At 42.8% G+C, this 19,900-nt stretch overlaps 1 protein-coding gene and 1 long non-coding RNA gene across 2 annotated transcripts in view; one reads left to right on the forward strand and one right to left on the reverse strand.

The window, feature by feature from the left end:
• Positions 1–2,069, forward strand: part of LOC141147575 (zymogen granule membrane protein 16-like) — a 31,692-nt gene extending 29,623 nt beyond the window's left edge. The window contains exon 4 of the mRNA XM_073634800.1: positions 1,655–2,069. Within this exon, the coding sequence (XP_073490901.1) occupies positions 1,655–1,955 (301 nt within the window). The 3' untranslated portion in view covers positions 1,956–2,069. The remainder of the gene's footprint in view (positions 1–1,654) is intronic.
• A 4,905-nt stretch (positions 2,070–6,974) lies between these two features.
• The window catches only part of LOC141147578 (uncharacterized), a 108,772-nt gene continuing 95,846 nt past the window's right edge, over positions 6,975–19,900 (reverse strand). Inside the window, exon 3 of the long non-coding RNA XR_012245072.1 lies at positions 6,975–6,989. This is a non-coding gene — a long non-coding RNA (uncharacterized lncRNA). The remainder of the gene's footprint in view (positions 6,990–19,900) is intronic.

Raw genomic sequence — 19,900 nt, forward strand, 5'->3', positions numbered from 1 at the left:
AATCAATAGGGGCAGAATAATTAAACAAATTATTGGTAATGTCAAAATAAACCAGTAGAGCAAATCAGGGGCTTCCATCCCTTTTACTATGAAACGAGAAGGGGGAAGGGGAATTTGGGACTTTAAATGAAATTGAGCCCGGTAAGGTCGCGTATTTCCACCCCATTGACTATACTTAAAGAAACCCACAAGCATTGAGCGAGCGAGTAAAAAGGAAAGGGTTGGGACTTTATATGAAGCCAATGGTTTGCAAGCCGACACATAAACGGTGGGTCAATAAACTTTATTAATAGTTAAATACAAACAATGGTATCCAACAATGTATGGTTAACACTAGGTAAAATGTCATAGGATGCGTAATAGCACTGATAACCGAGGATCAGCATAAAAACTACTAACATCAAATGTCACAGCAGATAAAGTAGATAATAACCAGGGCTTTTTTTCAGGGGGAACTTGGTGGAACTCAGTTCCATCACCTCTGGCTCAGACCCTTTGGTGCCTGCTCACCACAATCGCTTGTAAACACAGAAGTCTGGTTTCTGTGTTTACAAGTGACAGCTCTGCACTCTGTGTGTAATGCAATCCTGGTACTTAATGCCCCTTTAAGACCCTCCTACTGTTTTTGTGAAATTTGACTGAACACACCCACTATTTGATGTGATTTGGAGGGTGTGTGTAGGGGGAGGGGTTTTGTGGGGCCGTGGTTAAGTTCCAGCACCTATTGTTTGAGAAAAAAAGCCCTGATAATAACATTGGTACAGACATCATTGCTAGGTAAAAACAAGGGACCACCAGTGTCAGAGTAGGTAAACAATTAACAATGAGGTAAAGCCTGCCTGATTTCTGGCCTCAAAATCCTGTTAAAGAAGCAATAACCTGTAAATACTTGAATGAGTAGATAAAGGGGACTGGTAGCTCGACGCGTTTCGTGGTTCATGACCACTCATCAGGAGCGGACACGTCATGTTTCTGAAATTTATAATATTAGAATGAGTAAAAGGGTTAGAGTGGGTACAGGAGGGCAGATAATCCCCCGGAAATTAAAGAGTACTCACTGAAAGCATAGGTTGATGGTGAATGGCCAGATGTGACAGGCCGTGCGAAGACACTGCAACTGGGAGCTGAGGCGGGCACCCCCCGCCGCGGCGACAAACACAGGCACCCCCCGAGGAGATACAGGACCACGAGGCACCCTAGGGATAAAGGTGGCAGGTGAACCAAGGTGAAGGGAATAGCTGGATGAAGGTTGGGGGAAAGGGGAGGGAAAGTGAGGGAGATGAAGGTGTAGGTGGGGGGTTGACCGTAACAGCTACAAGATTGTTGCCATAGGAGACAGCGTTCCTACCTATATAGAAGTGTTGTCCGGCTGGAGGTCTTCATCTGTATAGCTGTGTGCCTATAGAAGTCTCGGAGTCTGCTAATATCTTTACTGAAAGATATCAGCTCTCCCTAACTCTGGAGGTCACCATTATGCCTAAAGAGGCCCAGGACTTTGCTTTTGTGTCAGACATTTGTGAACACAGCCCAGAACTGTACATGTTCCAGGATTTATTATGTAATCTCTGAGCCAACATCTCAGTCTAGGAAGTAGATGGTGACATCAGGTGATGCATGAACAAAGATCTTCATGTCTTCATATGTTTTCCTCCAGGATTCACTTCAGATATGGTAACCACTGGGCACCTTTTTCTGGAGGCCATTCCGGTTCCTTTCACGAGTTCTTGCTGCACTCTGGAGAAAATATCACTCAGGTGTCGGGGAAATTTGATTCTTATGTGAATGAGCTGGTCTTTGTGACAAGCCACGGGAGAATATTCAAAGTCGGGCAATCATCAGGCACAAGCTTCAATGATTTTCCCCTGTTTGGGGGCACCGTACTGCGCTACATTAGTGGGCGATACTCCGACGTCCTGAACAGCATCGGCTTCCACTGGGGCTTCCAGCCCCGCTAATACCACCTCAGAGATGGATCTGATTGACCTCCAGAACCCAGGAGAACTGGAGCCCACCAGATCCAACCAGAAGACCAGGCTCCTTCAGTGCCCACTTGGCTCTTTTCATTTTCTACCTATCCAACTTTCTCTACTTTCCCTGACTCTGAAAAGAATAAAGCTTTTAAATCATATTTTGTGTTCCAATTAGTCTGTGAAATCTCTTGATTTTTGCTTTTGCTTGAAGGAAATGTTCAGTCTTTCAGCTGTCTGTCCACCATGACCTACAGTTATTTACATTTGGTGATGGTCTGTTTAGCCCCAATAATGAAGATGTCTTAATGTCTGAAGAGACCAATTTAAATAAATTAATCAATATTACACATGAGATTATTATCACAGGAACCGACCCTGATTGTCACTGGCAGCCAACAGCCCCGAAAAGTGTCAGCTGCTGCTGGATCACAAAGTAGAGATCATATCCTCTGCACAGGGCGTCATTTTCATTCTTTCTGCTCCCTGTCTACATTGACCTACAGTTATTTACAGTTGCCGATGGTCTGTTTAGCCCAAATTATTAATATGGCTGAAGAAATTAAAAGTGGAACTTAAGTCAGAAAATTAAGTCCTGCTAGATCAGGTCAGGCTGACCCCTTTTGCGGGTATAGCTACAGCATCTCACAAAAGTGAGTACACCCCTCACATTTTTGTAAATATTTTATTATATCTTTTCATGTGACAACACTGAAGAAATGACACTTGTCTACAATGTAAAGTAGTGAGTGTACAGCTTGTATAACAGTGTAAATTTGCTGTCCCCTCAAAATAACTCAACACACATCCATTAATGTCTAAACTGCTGGCAACAAAAGTGAGTACACCCCTAAGTGAAAATGTCCAAATTGGGCCCACAGTGTCAATATTTTGTGTGGCCACCATTATTTTCCAGCACTGCCTTAACCCTCTTGGGCATGGAGTTCACCAGAGCTTCACAGGTTGCCACTGAAGTCCTCTTTCACTCCTCCATGACGACATCACAGAGCTGGTGGATGTTAGAGACCTTGCACTCCTCCACCTTCCGTTTGAGGATGTCCCACAGATGCTCAATAGGGTTTAGGTCTGGAGACATGCTTGCCAGTCCATCACCTTTATCCTCAGCTTCTTTAGCAAGGCAGTGGTCGTCTTGGAGGTGTGTTTGGGGTCGTTATCATGTTGGAATACTGTCCTGCGGCCCAGTCTCTGAAGGGGGGGATCATGCTCTGCTTCAGTATGTCACAGTACATGTTGGCATTCGTGGTTCCCTCAATGAACTGTAGCTCCCCAGTGCCGGCAGCACTCATGCAGCCCCAGACCATGACACTCCCACCACCATGCTTGACTGTAGGCAAGACACACTTGTCTTTGTACTCCTCACCTGGTTGCCGCCACACACGGTTAACACCATCTGAAATAAATAAGTTTATCTTGGTCTCATCAGACCACAGGACATGGTTCCAGTAATCCATTTCCTTAGTCTGCTTGTGTTCAGAAAACTGTTTGCGGGCTTTCTTGTGCATCATCTTTAGAAGAGGCTTCCTTATGGGATGACAGCCATGCAGACCAATTTGATGCAGTGTGCGGCGTATGGTCTGAGCACTGACAGGCTGACCCCCCACCACTTCAACCGCTGCAGCAATATTGGCAGCACTCATAGACATGTGCAGGATGAAAAAATTTGTTTAGTTTCGTTTCGTTTCGAATCGTTATTTAACTAAATTCGTTTAGTTAAATTCGTTGCATTCGTTACATTCGTTTTCGGAATTTGTTTCGTTTTGTATTCGAATTCGAAAAAATTCGACCGTATTCGAAAAAATTTGACCGTATTCGAAAAAAACTATCATATTCGAAAAAATTCTACCACATTCGAAAAAAAACTATCAAATTCGAAAAAATACTACCACATTCGAAAAAAAAACTATCAAATTCGAAAAAATTCTACCACATTCGATAAAAAACTATCAAATTCGAAAAAATTCTACCACATTTGAAAAAAACTATCAAATTCGAAAAAATTCTACCACATTCGAAAAAACTGTCAAATTCGAAAAAATTCTACCACATTCGAAAAAAACTATCAAATTCGAAAAAATTCTGCCACATTCGAAAAAAACTATCAAATTCGAAAAAATTCTACCACATTCGAAAAAAACATTAACTGAATTTGAAAAAGTAAACTATATATAACCATTTTGCGAAATTTGAAATTCGTATAGAATGAAATTGAATTCCAATAGAATAGATTAGGATAGAATAGAAAATATAAAAGAATAGCATAGAAAAACAATAGAACAGAATAGAAAAAAATATAATATATTTTATTCTAATCTTGTCTATTCGAATTCATTCTGTACCAAATTCCAATTTTGGAAGATGGTTATATATATATTATATTTTTTTCTATTCTGTTCCATTATTTTTCTATGCTATTCTTTTCTATTCTATTCTAAACTTTTCTATTCGAATTTGAATTAGTTCCATGCGAAATTCGAATTTCGGAAGATGGCTTCTAAAATTAGATTTTCGTATAGAGTGAATACGAATTTGAATAGAAAAGATTAGAATAGAAAATAATAGAAATCGAATAGACTAGAAAAACAATAGAACAGAAGAGAATAAAATATAATATATATATTATATTTTTTTCTATTCTGTTTCATTGTTTTTCTAGGCTATTCTTTTTTATTCTATTCTAAACTTTTTTATTCAAACTTGAATTCATTCTATACGAAATTCGAATTTCGGAAGATGGCTTCTGAAATTCGAATTTCGTATAGAATGAATTTGAATTTGAAAAGAAAATAATAGTAAAGAATAGACTAGAAAAACAATAGAACAGAACAGAATAAAATATAATATATATATTATATCTTATTCTATTCTGTTCTATTGTTTTTCTAGTCTATTCTTTCTACTCTATTCTAATCTTTTCTATTCAAATTCAAATTCATTTTATACGAAATTCGAATTTCGGAAGATGGTTATATAGAAATAGAATGAAATCAAATTCTAATAGAAAAGAATAGAATAGAAAAACAATAGAACAGTAGAACAGAATAGAAAGAAATATTATATATATATATATATATATATATATATATATATATAAAAAACCATCTTCCGAAATTGGAATTTGGTACAGAATGAATTTGAATAGAAAAGATTAGAATGGAATATATTTTTTTTCCTATTCTGTTCTATTGTTTTTCTATGCTATTCATTTATATTAGTTTCTGTTCTATTCTAATCTTTTCTATTTGAATTCATTCTGTACTAAATTCCAATTTCGGAAGATGGTTTTATATATTTTTTTATATATATTTTTTTCTATTCTGTTCTATTGTTTTTCTGTTCTAGTCTTTTCTATTAGAATTCGATTTCATTCTATTTCATTCTGTTTCTGTATAACCATATATATATATATATATATATATATATATATATATATATATATATAAAACCATCTTCCGAAATTTGAATTTCTTATCAAATGAATTTGAATTTGAATAGAAAAGATTAGAATAGAGTAGAAGAGAAAAGACTAGAAAAACAATAGAACAGAATAATATATTATATTTTATTCTTTTCTGTTCTATTGTTTGTCTAGTCTATTATTTTCTATTCTAATCTTTTCTATTCAAATACGAATTCATTCTATACAAAATTCTACTTTCAGAAGCCATCTTCCGAAATTCGAATTTCGTATAGAATTAATTCAAATTCGAATAGAAAAGTTTAGAATAGAATAGAAACGAATAGCATAGAAAAGCAATAGAAACAGAATAGAAAAAAAAAAAAAAAAAAAAATATATATATATATATATATATATATATATATATATATATATATATATATATATATATATATATATATATATATATATATATATATATTTTTTTTTTTTTTTTTTCTATTCTGTTTTTATTGAGATATATATATATATATATATATATATATATAAAACATCTTCCAAAATTCGAATTTCATATAGACCGAAATCAAATTTGAATATAAAAGATTAGAATAGAATAGAAAATAATAGAAAAGAATAGACTAGAAAAACAATAGAACAGAATAGAAGAAAATATAATGTATATATTATATTTTCTTCTATTCTGTTCTATTGTTTTTCTAGTCTTCTTTTCTATTATCTTCTGTTCTAATCTTTTCCTTTCAAATTCGAATTCATTCTATACGAAATTCAAACTTTAGAAGCCATGTTCCGAAATTCGAATTTGAATTGAAAAGACTATTATAGAATATAAAATAATAGAAAAGAAAAGCATTAAAAAAATAGAAGAGAATAAAAAAATTATATATATATATATATATATATATATATATATATATATATATATATATATATATATATATATATATATATATATTCATTCTATTGCTTTATTATTTTATATTCTATCTTATTGGTTTTTTTAGAAAAACTTTTTCTATTTTTTTCAAATTGGATTCGAATTTGTTTTCGAATTCGATTCGAATTTGTCTTCGATTCGAATATGTTTTCGAATTCGATTCGAATTTGTCTTCAATTCGAATATGTTTTTGAATTCAAATCGAATATGTTTTCGAATTCGTTCGTTTTTTTTTTTGATTCGTTTAAATTCTTTACTTTTCTAATTCGGAAATTCGGATGCATCGGGGCAGTGGCGCTTTTTTTAAATTTTATTTAAATTTTTTTTATTTATGTTGGGAAAGAGATCCACAGGGACCACAGCATAACAATACAGTAAAGATAACGGATAAACAATCATAAATACATGAAGAGAGATTACATGACTTTGGCCATACTTGGTGGTGTTTATGTCTCCGTTCTCATTGGTGTGGGGAGTATGGGAGGCGCAAGGTGTGTTAGTGTTGTTGAGCTGAATATTGCATTATCTGGTTCTTGTGCTCCTTCCATATCTTCCCCCGGCTCATAAGGGCGTTCCCTTGCTCTTTCGTGTAGAATATAAGGGTACCATAATCGTATGGATTCCATCCCTTTTCTTTTTTTTTGTTTTCTAAGTAGAGAAAAGTAGGGAAGCATAGAGGTAGTGATACAAAAAACGCCACTTGCTCACATCGCACATAGCTGGTTAACGCAGTAAGAAGCATTGGAAGGCTAACAACAGGTACAAACAGGGCCATGGATAAATCCATGGAAAAAAACAAGCTTAACTTACCACCAGCCCGCAGACAACCAAATAACCTGTCTAATGCCGCATACACACGAGCGGACTTTTCGACCAGACCGGTTCGGCGGACAATTCGACCGTATGTGGGCTTCATCGGACCTGTAGCTGACTTTTTCGGTCGAAAATCTGACGGACTTTATGCCCTGTACAGACGGGCGGACTTTTCGGCAACAAAGGTCCGACAGTCTTTTCGACGGACTTTTGACGGACGTCCGACGGACTTTCGAACGAACCGACTTGCCTACACACGATCACACCAAAGTCCGACGGATTCGTACGTGATGACGTACGACCGGACTAAAATATGGACGTTCATAGCCAGTAGCCAATAGCTGCCCTAGCATCGGTTTTCGTCCGTCGGACTAGCAAACAGACGAGCGGATTTCTCGATAGGAACTGGGTCTGTCAAATTTTGGACAGAAACAGTCCGCTGAAGGTCCAATGAAGCCCACACACGGTCGGTTTGTCTGCCGGATTCGGTCCGTCGGACCAGTCCGGTCGAAAAGTCTGCTCGTGTGTACAGGGCATTAGGTTTGGAACATGTTTCAAATCTTTCCGACAGACTCGAGTCCGGTCGAAAAGTCTGCTCGTCTGTATGCTAGTCCGATGGACAAAAACCAACGCCTGGGCAGCTATTGGCTACTGGCTATCAACTTCCTTATTTTAGTCCAGTCGTACCTCATCACGTACGAATCCGTTGGTGTGGTCGTGTGTAGGCAAGTCCGTTCGTCGGGAAAGTCTGTCGGATAGACCATCAGACCAGTCCGGTCTATGCAAATGTGGTCAGGCAACGCACTGACACCTTTGCTGCCATTGTGCTACGTGCTGGGTGTTCAGTGCGCCCCTGTATCTTTAAGAAGGGGTGGCTCCCCTTCAGTCCACCTGCTCTCACCTATCCATCAGAATGCATGTGCCTCCATTGTGGGGACACTTATAAGTTAGTGTTGGGTACCACAGATACCGGGGTGCCTTGACGAGGCTCTGTGGCTTACGCATGCATTTGCAAATGTGTGCAGACTAAACCCCTGCTTTTAACGCATACTGTTAGAGCCCTTTCACACTGGGGCGGTTTGCAGGCGTTATTGTGCTAAAAATACCGCCTGCAAACCGACCCAAAACAGCCGCTACTGTTTGTTCAGTGTGAAAGCCCGAGGGCTTTCACACTGAAGCGGTGAAGCGGTGCCCTGGCAAAAAAACTCCTGCAAGCCGCATCTTTGGAGCGGTGAATACACTGCTCCTAAACCGCTCCTTCCCATTGAAATCAATGGGGCAGCGCGGCTATACCGCGGCAATACCGTGGCTAGAGCCGCGCTATGCGAGCGGTTTTAACCCTTTTTCGGGCGCCAGTGGGGGTTGAAACCGCACCCCTAGCGGCCAAATACCGCCGCAAAAACTACGGTAAAGCAGCACTAAAAATAGCGCTGTTTTACCGCCGACGCCCCCACCGCCCCAGTGTGAAAGCAGCCTTAGACAGGTTATTTGGTTGTCTGCGGGCTGATGGTAAGTTAAGCTTGGTTTTTTCCATGGATTTATCCATGGCCCTGTTTGTACCTAAAAATAGAGGTAGTTCAGAAAGCGGGTAGAGCCCCGGAGAGCGAAAGGATAGGGACTGAGATAAGGGGAAGGGAAGATGGGGGGGGGGTAGTGAGTTCACGAACATGGATCTGTAGGTATTCTTAATTGAGTTGAGTTCTTGAAGGTTTATCATTTTATTTTACTTTACGTTACGTAGGGTCATCTTTTTAAGCATTGGAGTTACTCTCTCTGAGAGCTTGGCTCTCCTCTGAATATTTAAATAGGTTCCATAGTTTCCAGGTTCTGGAATATGTTTCCTGGCGGTCTTGGCTGGTGAGGATCAGGTCTTCCATTTTATTAATGTCCTCTATTTTTGTGAGCCAAAGGTCAGTGGTCGGAGGGTGCGGTGATTTCCAACAGAGTGGAATCCAGGTATTAGCTGCGTCAAGAAGATGACGTATCACTGATTTTTTATATATGCGTTCAGGGATGTCATTCGCATGGAGGAGGAAGAATGCGGGATTATCTGGAATTATGCGGTCTGTAAATTTTTGTATTGTCTGGCCAACTACTTTCCAAAAGTCCTCGATCTTGGGGCATGACCAGAAAATGTGTATCAGGGTTCCTCGCTCTCTCTGGCAGCGCCAGCAGAGGTCAGGTGTTGTAGGGAAAAACTTATGTAATAGGGCCGGGGGTTCTGTACCATCTTGATAGGATTCTGTAGTTGGTTCCCTGAATTTTGGTGCAGATGGAAGATTTGTGTGTAAATGTGAGAATTTGTTGTCAGTGAAATAACAGTTGAGTTGCCTTTCCCATCTAAGCAGGCCTGGAGGTTGGTATTCCACAGGAGGAGTAATTAGCAATTTGTAGGTAGTGGAGAATGTGTGTAGTACAATTCCAGTTTCCGTACAAAGCTCCTCCAGAGTCGTAAGAGGCTGGCTGGTATCGTTATGGGAGTGACGCTTCTTTTGTATTACCACAGGAACCACTCTGTTAGTAACTAACAGCCAGGATTGAGAGCCAGCAGCAAAGAGTTAGCTGCTTAATCCCAAAGCAGAGAACAAATTCTCTTCACATTACATTATATGCTGTCTGTCTACCATGACCTACAGTTATTTACAGTTGTTTAGTCCAAATAATCATTGTGTCTAAAAAGCCCAATGTACATAAATGAGGCAATCTTTCCTACTGAGTTAAACAGTGGGATGGGAATACAATTCACTGTCAACACGCTAGTGGAAAATAAATGCATGCATAAGCGCAACACAAATATGATAACATGGCCCCAATCCAGTTGAGTATTGGATCCAAATCGTACTTTACATAGAACTAACATACCTGAATCATAATTTGACCTACAACCAGATACACTCTGGTTGTCCAACAGAAAGAGTCCAACGGAGGCTTTTCATCGTCTATTCCGATCATGTGTATGCCTCATCTGACTTTTTTTTTGTTGAAAATTCTGATGGACCTAGAAATGGGACATGTTCCAAATATTTCCGACGGAACCAATTCGTATCAGGAAAACCACTCGTCTGTATGCTGCTCCGACGGACCAAAAACGACGCATGCTCTGAAGCAAGTACGAGACGGAAGCTTTTGGCTACTGGCTATTGAACTTCCTTTTTCTAATCCCGTCGTACGTGTTGTACGTCACCGCGTTCTGGACGGTCGGACTTTGGCTTGACCGTGTGTAGGCAAGATCGCTTAAATGGAATTCCGTCGGAGAAACCTTCGGAGTTTATTCCAACGACGAAGCCGGTCGTGTGTACGTGGCTTAAGCCGGTATTTTATTCTTCATGGTCTCTGCTTTCAAAAAAATATATTGTAGCACCCTGGTATTAGGCAGGGTTGCTAACAAATTTAGTTATGCTAGGTATAACTAGCCTGGCTAATTGCATCTAATTGGTAGTTGTATCCACTGACTTTGTGCCCTAAGCCTGAATTTGGTGCATTTCTCTCTTCTGTCAATAGGTAGCACTTCTGCCTTTGGCATTAGAATGACATTAGAATGACAAATCCGCAGAGAGTTCAGGCTGTGAATAGACATAATTTCTCAGCCAATCAGAGTGGCTACTTGGCATGCTGGGATAGTCTATTTAAGGGGAATGAGTCAGGTGATCAGTGTTCTTTTAGCCCCAGGCTGAGGCCTGGGGCTGTATGCATACCTCCCAACATTTTGAGTTGGAAATGAGGGACACCTACTAAATAAACATATGTAGGAATAGGACACGCCCCCTGCCTGACCCCCTTAAAGGAGAACTAACCAAAAAAAAAGGTTAATTAAATCCACAAGAGCTTTATTTTACCACTACTATTCCTTTATATTGGCTTTTAAAATGTACAAATGCAGCAATTTAGAATTTGGATGAAAGGTTTAGCACTGGGAAACACTTTCTGAAAGATAAAAAGAGCATTTTATACACAACTATATGGATCAGACCAAAATGAGGGTCAAATGAGGAGGAAAGAGGGACAGAGGGACTTTGCTCCAAATCAGGGACAGTCCCCCCAAATCAGGGACAGTTGGGAGCTATGTGTATGTGAAGCAACAGCTGAAGGTTAGGCCCAAGCCTGAGGCCTAACTACGCGTGTAGAGGCTCAGCCGGAGGGGATCCTGATCGTTGCAGAGGTTCAGCCGGACGGTGAACCGAGTGTTGCCAGAGGTCAAGGAGAAGCAGTTGCCACATGGGATGACCACTCCTATTACCAGAAGCAAGTGAGAATCAGAGGTCAGAGATAAAGGGGACACCGTCGCCAGTAAGGGACAACTACTTCTGCTATCAGAGGCTAGGTTTGTGAAGTCTGAAGAAGTACCAGAGCAGCCTTTTTCACTAACCAGGGATGGTGAACAAGTTGGGAAAGCTTCAGCGTTCAAGTCAGGGACCCAGCGGGTGAGCGTGGGTGACACTTGAAGAGGATTCAGTGGGTTAGCTGAGAGCCAAGCCAGGGACCCAGCAGGTAGCGTGGGTGACGCTTGGAGTGTTCAGCGGCTGCCTATCAGTGCCACCCATCATTGCCACCTATCAGTGCCCATCAGTGCCACCTAGCAGTGCTCATCATTGCCACCTATCAGTGCCACCTATCAGTACTCATTAAGGCTGCATATCAGTGCCACCTATCAGTGACCTTCAGTGCTGCCTATCAGTGCTGCATATTAGTGCCTCCTCATCAGTGCCCGTCAGTGAAGAAGAAAACGTATGTAGCGGTGTAGTTGCCACTATTAACAAACATCCACCATATCACCCTGCTGCCCGACGTCCATATATCACATCTGAGACAATGAACAGTAATTTGCTTTGTTTTGTTGTTGTTTTGTTGTTGTGTTGTTTTGGGATGCCCATAGATCAAATACTTTGCCATCATATTTATAGATTAGAACTTAGTTTGAGCCTGAAGGAATGATGTGCATGTATAACAGCTACAGTCTCTTCCCTGCATCACCATGCAGATTATTGCTCCTCCTCTGCGTAACTCCTGCAGACTATTGCTCCCAGGACTTCCTCATCAATTATCGTGTAAAGACGAGGACTTCACCCATGACCGTGTAAGGTTGAAGTTCCCAGAGATCCTTCCCTCCTGCACAAAACTTATACTGAGGCCCATTCATTTCTTGTCACATCCTCTTCTATGTGCAAAAGATCCCACTCTGAATAGTCTCTAATGCTGACTCTGATTAGTTCCTGCTACTAGGCCAAAGGCCTGCAGTACCTCTCGCCGGAGGCCTAGTAGTTTAATAGCATGTGTTGAACGGTGGACTAGTGTTCCCAGCCAGCCCAGCTTGCAAACCCTGCACCCTCGGGCCGCATCGATTTGGCACTATTCCCCACAGTCCTCTCCTCAATGATGAGGTCTTCACCAATGACCATGTAAAGGTGACGTTCCCTCACAGACTTCCTGGCATGTCTCCACATCCAGCCCTCCACTGTGGTAACACTCACCGACCTCTCTCTGCCCCGAGGTCCATGATGGAGAACTTAAACCGGACCGTGTAATGATGAAGACTTCACCAATGACCGTGTAAAGGTGAAGTTCCCTCACGGACTTCCCTGGCATGTCTCCACATCGATGGTAACACTCACTGACCTCTCTCTGCCCTGAGTCCATGATGGAGAACTTAAACCGGACCATGTAATGATGAAGACTTCACCAATGACTGTGTAAAGGTGAAGTTCCCTCACAGTTCTCACCGGGCCTCCTCCTGCAATCGGCGCACCCCCCCCTGCTGCTGTCTACAACTCCATTCTCCACTTCTCCCCCCAGTGGCCTGTTACCTCAGCTTATAAAGGAGGCCCGCTCCCTGCCAATTCCAGTTGGGGATTGGTCAGGGCTCCCACATGAGCTGCCTGCCACTCCAGTTCTAGGCCCTGCCCCTCTTCCAGAACATTCTACCTGGAAGCAGAGGAGGCGCCTCAGCACTGAAGCACAGGTGGTCACACCCACTGCTACACTAACCACTCTCTGCCCCCAGATCAAAACAAGCAGGCCCAGCTTGCAGCATAGGCCTGCCTAAATTTACCTGTACTGGCAGTTCTCCTAGCAAAAATCCTATGCTAGCACCTACCTATTGGTAGAGGGTGCTACACATATTTAGAGAGAAACTTTTTTTTTTTTTTTTTTAATTTTGGTCTTTTTCAACTCAGTGGTTATTAAATACCACCAAAAGAAAGCTCTGTTTGTGGGAAAAAAATATAAAAATTAAATATGGGTACAGTGTAGCATGGCCACTCAATTGTCATTTAAAGTGTGACAGCGCTGAAAGCTGAAAATTGGCCTGGGCAGCAAGGGGTGAAAGGTATTGAAGTGGTTAAAGAGGAACTGCTCACATAATTTGTAATAAAAATATCTTTGCCATTCTGAAGCTTCCCTCCAACCACTTTGCATATTATTTTATATATACTGTGATTCTGTAGTTGCCAAATATGCTGCAGAAATCTCCCTCCACTGAGTCTGGCTGCAACCATATTAACTATGGGCAGTTGACGCTGCTGCCTGTTCACTTCCTGGATTTACACAGACATACAGAGCCACACCTCTAGCTCTGCAGCTCTCATTGGCCCTCTTATGACTCATCACCCCTCCTTTCCTGGCAAACTCTCAGAGAAAGAGAGAGAGCTGTGCATGATATCAGAAGCCTAGGCTTTTTACCAGACAAGAAACAGGAAGTGGGCTGTATAAGGTATTTACTGGCAGAAAAAAAATGTTTTACTATCCAAAGTTAAAACAACAACAAGGGCAGAAAATTTAATAGATGAAAAGTTGAAAATATTACTGAAGGTCCGCTTTAAGAATCATACTTAGGTGAATGCAGTATCAGTCTGATGCTGCATCTGTCCCCCCGCCCGGTCTAATGCTGGCCATACACTATACGAAAAATCGGCCGAAAAATCATTCATATAGACACTTCGTTCGTTTTTCGGCAAGTTAATGGGCACAAATCGATAATAGTTTGTGACGTTTTTGTGAAAAAAAAACGAACGGGAAGTTTGGAAAATTTCTGCCGAACGTACGATAAATTGCAAGGTTAATGTGTTTCCCATCCGAACTGTCTGCACTAGGTATATGTAAAAAAACGAACAAAAAATTATTTATTTATTGTCCACTGAACAATTTATCGGTCATTACATGATGGCACGATCGTTTGCGGTCACGGTCGAATGTTCGTTTTTCGAAAACGTGTTTCGAAAATGTGTTTCGAAAATGATTTTTCGTATAATGTATGGCCAGCATTAGACTTAATACTGAACGATCAAACACCACTGATTGCAGCGAGCAGAGAGTTGGGGGATGGCAGTCACTGCTGTCTGCTCTGCCCGCCCACAGCGCTCGCTGAGAGGCTGAGCCAGGTGCCGGTCCAGGCACCTGGGTGGATGCTGACCAGTGGAGGAACTACCGCCATAGCGACCCATGCGGGCGCTATGGGGCTCGCAGCCGAGAGGGGCCCATGGGGAGGATGAGGAATGCATACTTCGGGGGGCGAGCACTGTTCGCACGGTTCCCCAGCCAGGGGAAGTGAGGAGAGGAAGAGGCAAGCTGTCTACGAGCAGAGAGCGAGATAGTCCGCTGTAATAGCTTTCATTAGAATTTCCTGTGTTCCCGGGGTTCACTGTCACATAGCCCCACCTCTTGGCCCGGCGCCTTTGATAGACAGAACAGCGGTCCAATGCGGGACATGTGACATCATCAAAGGCCCCGGGCCAAGAGTTCGGATTATGTGACAGTGAGCCCCGGGAACACAGGAAATTCAAATGAAAGCTATTACAGCTCTCTGCTCAAACGGACAGCTTACCTCTTCCTCTCCTCGCCAACAGCCATTTGAGGGCTGCAGTATGCATTCCTCATCCTCCCTGGTAGTTCCGCCACTGGCTCGCCTCTTCCTCTGCACAGGTGAGGCTGCATTGTGCACGGGTCACGCTGCATTGGGCACAGGTGGGCACAGGCAAGGCTGCATTGGGCACAGGTGAGGCAGTATTGGGCACAGGTGAGGCTGCATTGGGCACAGGTGGGCACAGGTGAGGCTGTATTGGGCACAGGTCACGCTGCATTGGGCACAGGTCACGCTGCATTGGGCACAGGTGAGGCAGTATTGGGCACAGGTGAGGCTGCATTGGGCACAGGTGGGCACAGGAGAGGCTGTATTGGGCACGGGTCATGCTGCATTGGGCACAGGTGAGGCTGTATTGGGCATGCGCAGGCCACGCTGCATTGGGAACTGGCAGGCCGCATTAGGCACAGGTGAGGCTGCATTGGGCACTGGACACACTGCACTGGGCACAGGCAGGTCATGCTGCATTGGGCACTGGACACGCTGCTTTGGGCACAGGTCACGCTGCATTGGGCACTGAACACGCTGCATTGGGCACTGGACATGCTGCATTGGGCACAGGCCACACTGCATTGGGCACAGGTGAGGCTGTATTGGGCACTTGACAATGCTGCATTGGGCACAGGCCACACTGCATTGGGCACAAGTGGGCAAAGGTGAGGCAGTATTGGGCACAGGTGAGGCTGTATTGGGCACGGGCAGGCCACAATGCATTGGGAACAGGTAGGCCACATTGGGCACTGGTTACTCTGCATTGGGCTGATGAGGATGATTGAAGCGCTAACACCAGGTGTTTGGAGTATCTTTATCTGTAGATTGTTAAACTTTCTGGAATACATATATTGCTATTGTGGTGTAGGATCTGAGCCTGTTGTCCCTCCATCCCTTCTCTCTCCTTTCTTTCTTTCCTTCTTTCCTTCTTTCTTTCCTTCCTTCCTTCCTCCATCCCTCATTCAGCTCAGACTCGAACCACACCCCCTTTGAGCCACGCCCTTTAAGCCATGCCCACTATTTAAATTAAGCCCCACCATTTTTTTGTGGGGGGGGGGGCCCATACAACATTTTGCTATGGGGCCCTGTGATTTCTAGTTACGCCCCTGATCCTTACCACATGGTCATGATCTTTCCCCAGCCTGGACCAGCTCTGCGATGTCAGCTGACAGCGATCTTCAGCCCGATGTTGGCCAAAAACAGGTCACAGGAGTGCAGAACGAACTGCACTTCTGTGATTCACAGGAGAAGTACAGCCAACTGAGCCTTGACTGTACGTCGCCCTTAAAGGGTTGTAAACCCCCAAGGTTTTGCACCTTAATGCGTAGAATGCATTAAGGTGAGAAAATCTCCTGTCATGCAGCAGCACCCCGAGCCCCCCCTTTTACTTACCTGAGCGCCATAATTTACGCAATGTGAACGAGCACACCAGCTCCGGCTGGTGTCTCGTGTCCTGATTGAATAGATTGATAGCAGCACAACCATTGGCTCTCCCCTGCTGTCAATCAAATCCAATGACGCGGGCCCCAGGGGTGGGGCCAAGTCCTGCTGTCTCGACTTGGGAGCACGCCTGCAGCAGGACTTGGGAGTACGCCCGCATGGGTGCCCCAAAGGAGAGCGCTTCTATGGTGGGGCACTTGAGAAGAGGAGGAGCCACCAGCGCCGCTGAGGGACCCCAGAAAAGAAGGATTGGGGGCCATCTGTGCAAAACCAACTGCACAGTGGTGGTAAGTATGACGTGTTTGTTATTTAAAAAAATAACAAAAAAGAGGGTTTAGTAACCCTTTAAGAAGACACCAATGGTAAAGCAGTGGGAAAATTGTCCAGCAGCAGGTAGTTTTAATTAGGTAAATTAGCCTATAAAGACAATAGCAAAAAAAAAAATAGCGCAGGGCTTCATGATAGAGGAAACTATAACTGTCAACAAAGAGTTAATTACAGGATATGAAGAGGGGAAGGCTATTAATAACCCTTTCATGACTAAGCCTATTTTTGAAATTTGGTGTTTACAAGTTAAAATCCATATTTTTTGCTAGAAAATTACTTAGAACCCCCAAACATTATATATATTTTTTTAGCAAAGAATCTAGAGAATAAAATGACGATTGTTGCAATATTTTTTATCACACGGTATTTGTGCAGCGGTGTTTTAAACGCAAATTTTTGGAAAAGTGACACTTTCATGAATTTTAAAAAATCCAAACAGTAAAGTTACCCCAATTTTTTTGTATAATGTGAAAGATGATGTTATGCCGAGTAAATAGATACCAAACATGTCACCCTTTATAATTGCACGCACTCGTGGAATGGCGACGAACTACGGTACCTTTGAATTTCCATAGGCGACGCTTTAAAAAAATTTTACGGTTACCAGGTTTGAGCTACAGAGGAGGTCTAGGGCTAGAATTATTGCTCTCGCTCTGACGATCGTGGCGATACCTCACATGTGTGGTTTGAACACCGTTTACATATGCGGGCGCGACTTCCGTATGCGTTTTCTTCGCTGCGCGAGCTCGCGGGGACAGGGGCACTTTAAAAAAATTTTTTTTTTTTTTTTTTTTATTTAATTTATTTATTTTTGTACTTTATAAATTGTGTTTAAAATTTTTTTTTTTTTTTTTTACTTTTATTGCTGTCACAAGCAATGTAAACATCCCTTGTGACAGTAATATGTGGTGACAGGTACTCTTTATGGAGGGATGGGGGGTCTAAAAGACCCCCCATCCCTCCTTTACACTTCAAAGTATTCAGATCGCCGAAAACGGCGATTCTGAATACTGTGTACTTTTTTAAATTCGGCGCCATTGGCAGCCGAGTAAACGGGAAGTGACGTCATGACGTCGCTTCCGCATTTACAAGAAGAAGGCTGGAACGAAGCCGCTCGCAGCTTCGTTCCAGTCCGCCCCCAGCCGCCGAAGGCAGCGGACCGGACACCGGGCCTCCCGATCGCACGGGAGGCCCGGTAACAGCGGCGGGAGGCGGCGGGAGGGGGGGGATGTCCCCTCCCGCTCCTCCGGTATAACAACCGAGCGGCTTTTAGCCGCATCGGTTGTTATATTCGGGTAGCCGATCGCCCGCTGAAAACAACGGTACCGGGATGATGCCTGCAGCTGCGGGCATCATCCCGGTATAACCCCGGAAAGCCGAGGACGCATATATGCGTTCGGTCGGCGGGAAGGGGTTAAGATTAAGGCTACTTTCAGACTGGGGCGGGCAGGCGTCGGCGGTAAATCGGCACTATTTTTAGCGCGGCTTTGCCGTCATCTTAGTGGTGCTATGCGGCCGCTAGCGGGGGCGGTTTTAACCCCTGTTAGCGGCTGAAAAAGGGTTAAGACCGCCCACAAAAGCGCCGCTGCAGCGGCGGTTTGCCGACACTGCCCCATTGTTTTCAATGGGCAGGGGCGCTTTAGGACCGGTATATACACCGCTCCTACAGCACTGCAAAGATGCTGCTAGCAGGACTTTTTTTACCATCCTGCAAGCGCACCGCTCCAGTGTGAAAGCCCTCGGGCTTTCACACTGGAGTAAAAGTAACCTCTGCCTTGTTTTATAATGCAATACATCAAATAAACCATTATATTTTGTAATGATAATTTTATGGCCATCTTTATCAGTAGGTGTTTTTTTACAGCTGTAATTATAACTAATCCTTTCAAACACATATCAGATAAACTGGGGAACTCCCAGATAAGGTAACATATCTGTTCTTATGTGATAGCTCTGCGTTCATGTGACTACGCCAACCTGAGAGGGTGACAAACCTGGCACACCTCGTGTTATAGGTAGTTGACAGCTGGGAGATGCAACACATATGACATATGCTTTGGTTATTTCATGAAGCAACAGGTCAAGAAGTCAGTGTGTACCTTAAGGACCAGCATCACTCAACACTAACATTTTTGGGGGTGGGTGAGTGGTATTCCCCTAGCAAAGCACTCTTAACCTAATCCATAACCATAAACCTAACACTAAATATATTCCCTAATGCTGAAAATGAATCCATAGACTTCCAGTTAAACCACCTAACCCTTAACCAAATCCATTACATTTAACATATCCCATTACATTCATCCTTATCCATAACCATTAACTTAACCCCAACCCTAAACCTAATCCATAACCCTCACCCTAATACATAAATATCAATTTAACCCATTGTCCTCAACCTAATCCATGATGTTTCAATCTAGTCCAAAGCCTCAGTCTAACCTGTAATCCTCATTTTAGTCCACTGCCCACTACCTTCAGTATAATCCATAACCATAAACCTAAACCTAACCCCTTATACTAAACCTAATTTATAACACTGAACCTAATTTATGACTCCTAACCTAATCCAAAACCTTAAAAGGAAAAACCCTATCTCTGAACCTAACCCATATCCCTTAACCTAACCCCTAACCCTCAATCTAATCCATAAACCTCCACTTAACCCTCAATCCTTAATCTAAACCTAGAATTAGGGCAGTGATTGAATGCAACATATTGTGACTCATGTGTAATGAGCTGGATGTATATAAGATATCTTGGCAGTTACAGTATCTCACAAAAGTGAGTACACCCCTCACATTTTTGTAAATATTTTCTTCTATCTTTTCATGTGACAACACTGAAGAAATGACACTTGTCTACAATGTAAAGTAGTGAGTGCACAGCTTGTATAACAGTGTAAATTTGCTGTACCCTAAAAACAACTCAACACAGCCATTAATGTCTAAACTGCTGGCAACAAAAGTGAGTACACCCCTAAGGCCCCTTTCACACTGGGGCGGTGGGGGTGTCAGCGGTAAAAGCGTGCTATTTTTAGCGCTGCTTTACCGTCGTTTTTGCGGCGGTATTCGGCCACTAGCAGAGCGGTTTTAACCCCCGCTGGCGGACGAAAAAGGGTTAAAACCACTCGAAT

The sequence above is a fragment of the Aquarana catesbeiana genome, linkage group LG06 (genome assembly GCF_042186555.1).
Source record: "Aquarana catesbeiana isolate 2022-GZ linkage group LG06, ASM4218655v1, whole genome shotgun sequence".
NCBI lineage: Eukaryota > Metazoa > Chordata > Amphibia > Anura > Ranidae > Aquarana > Aquarana catesbeiana.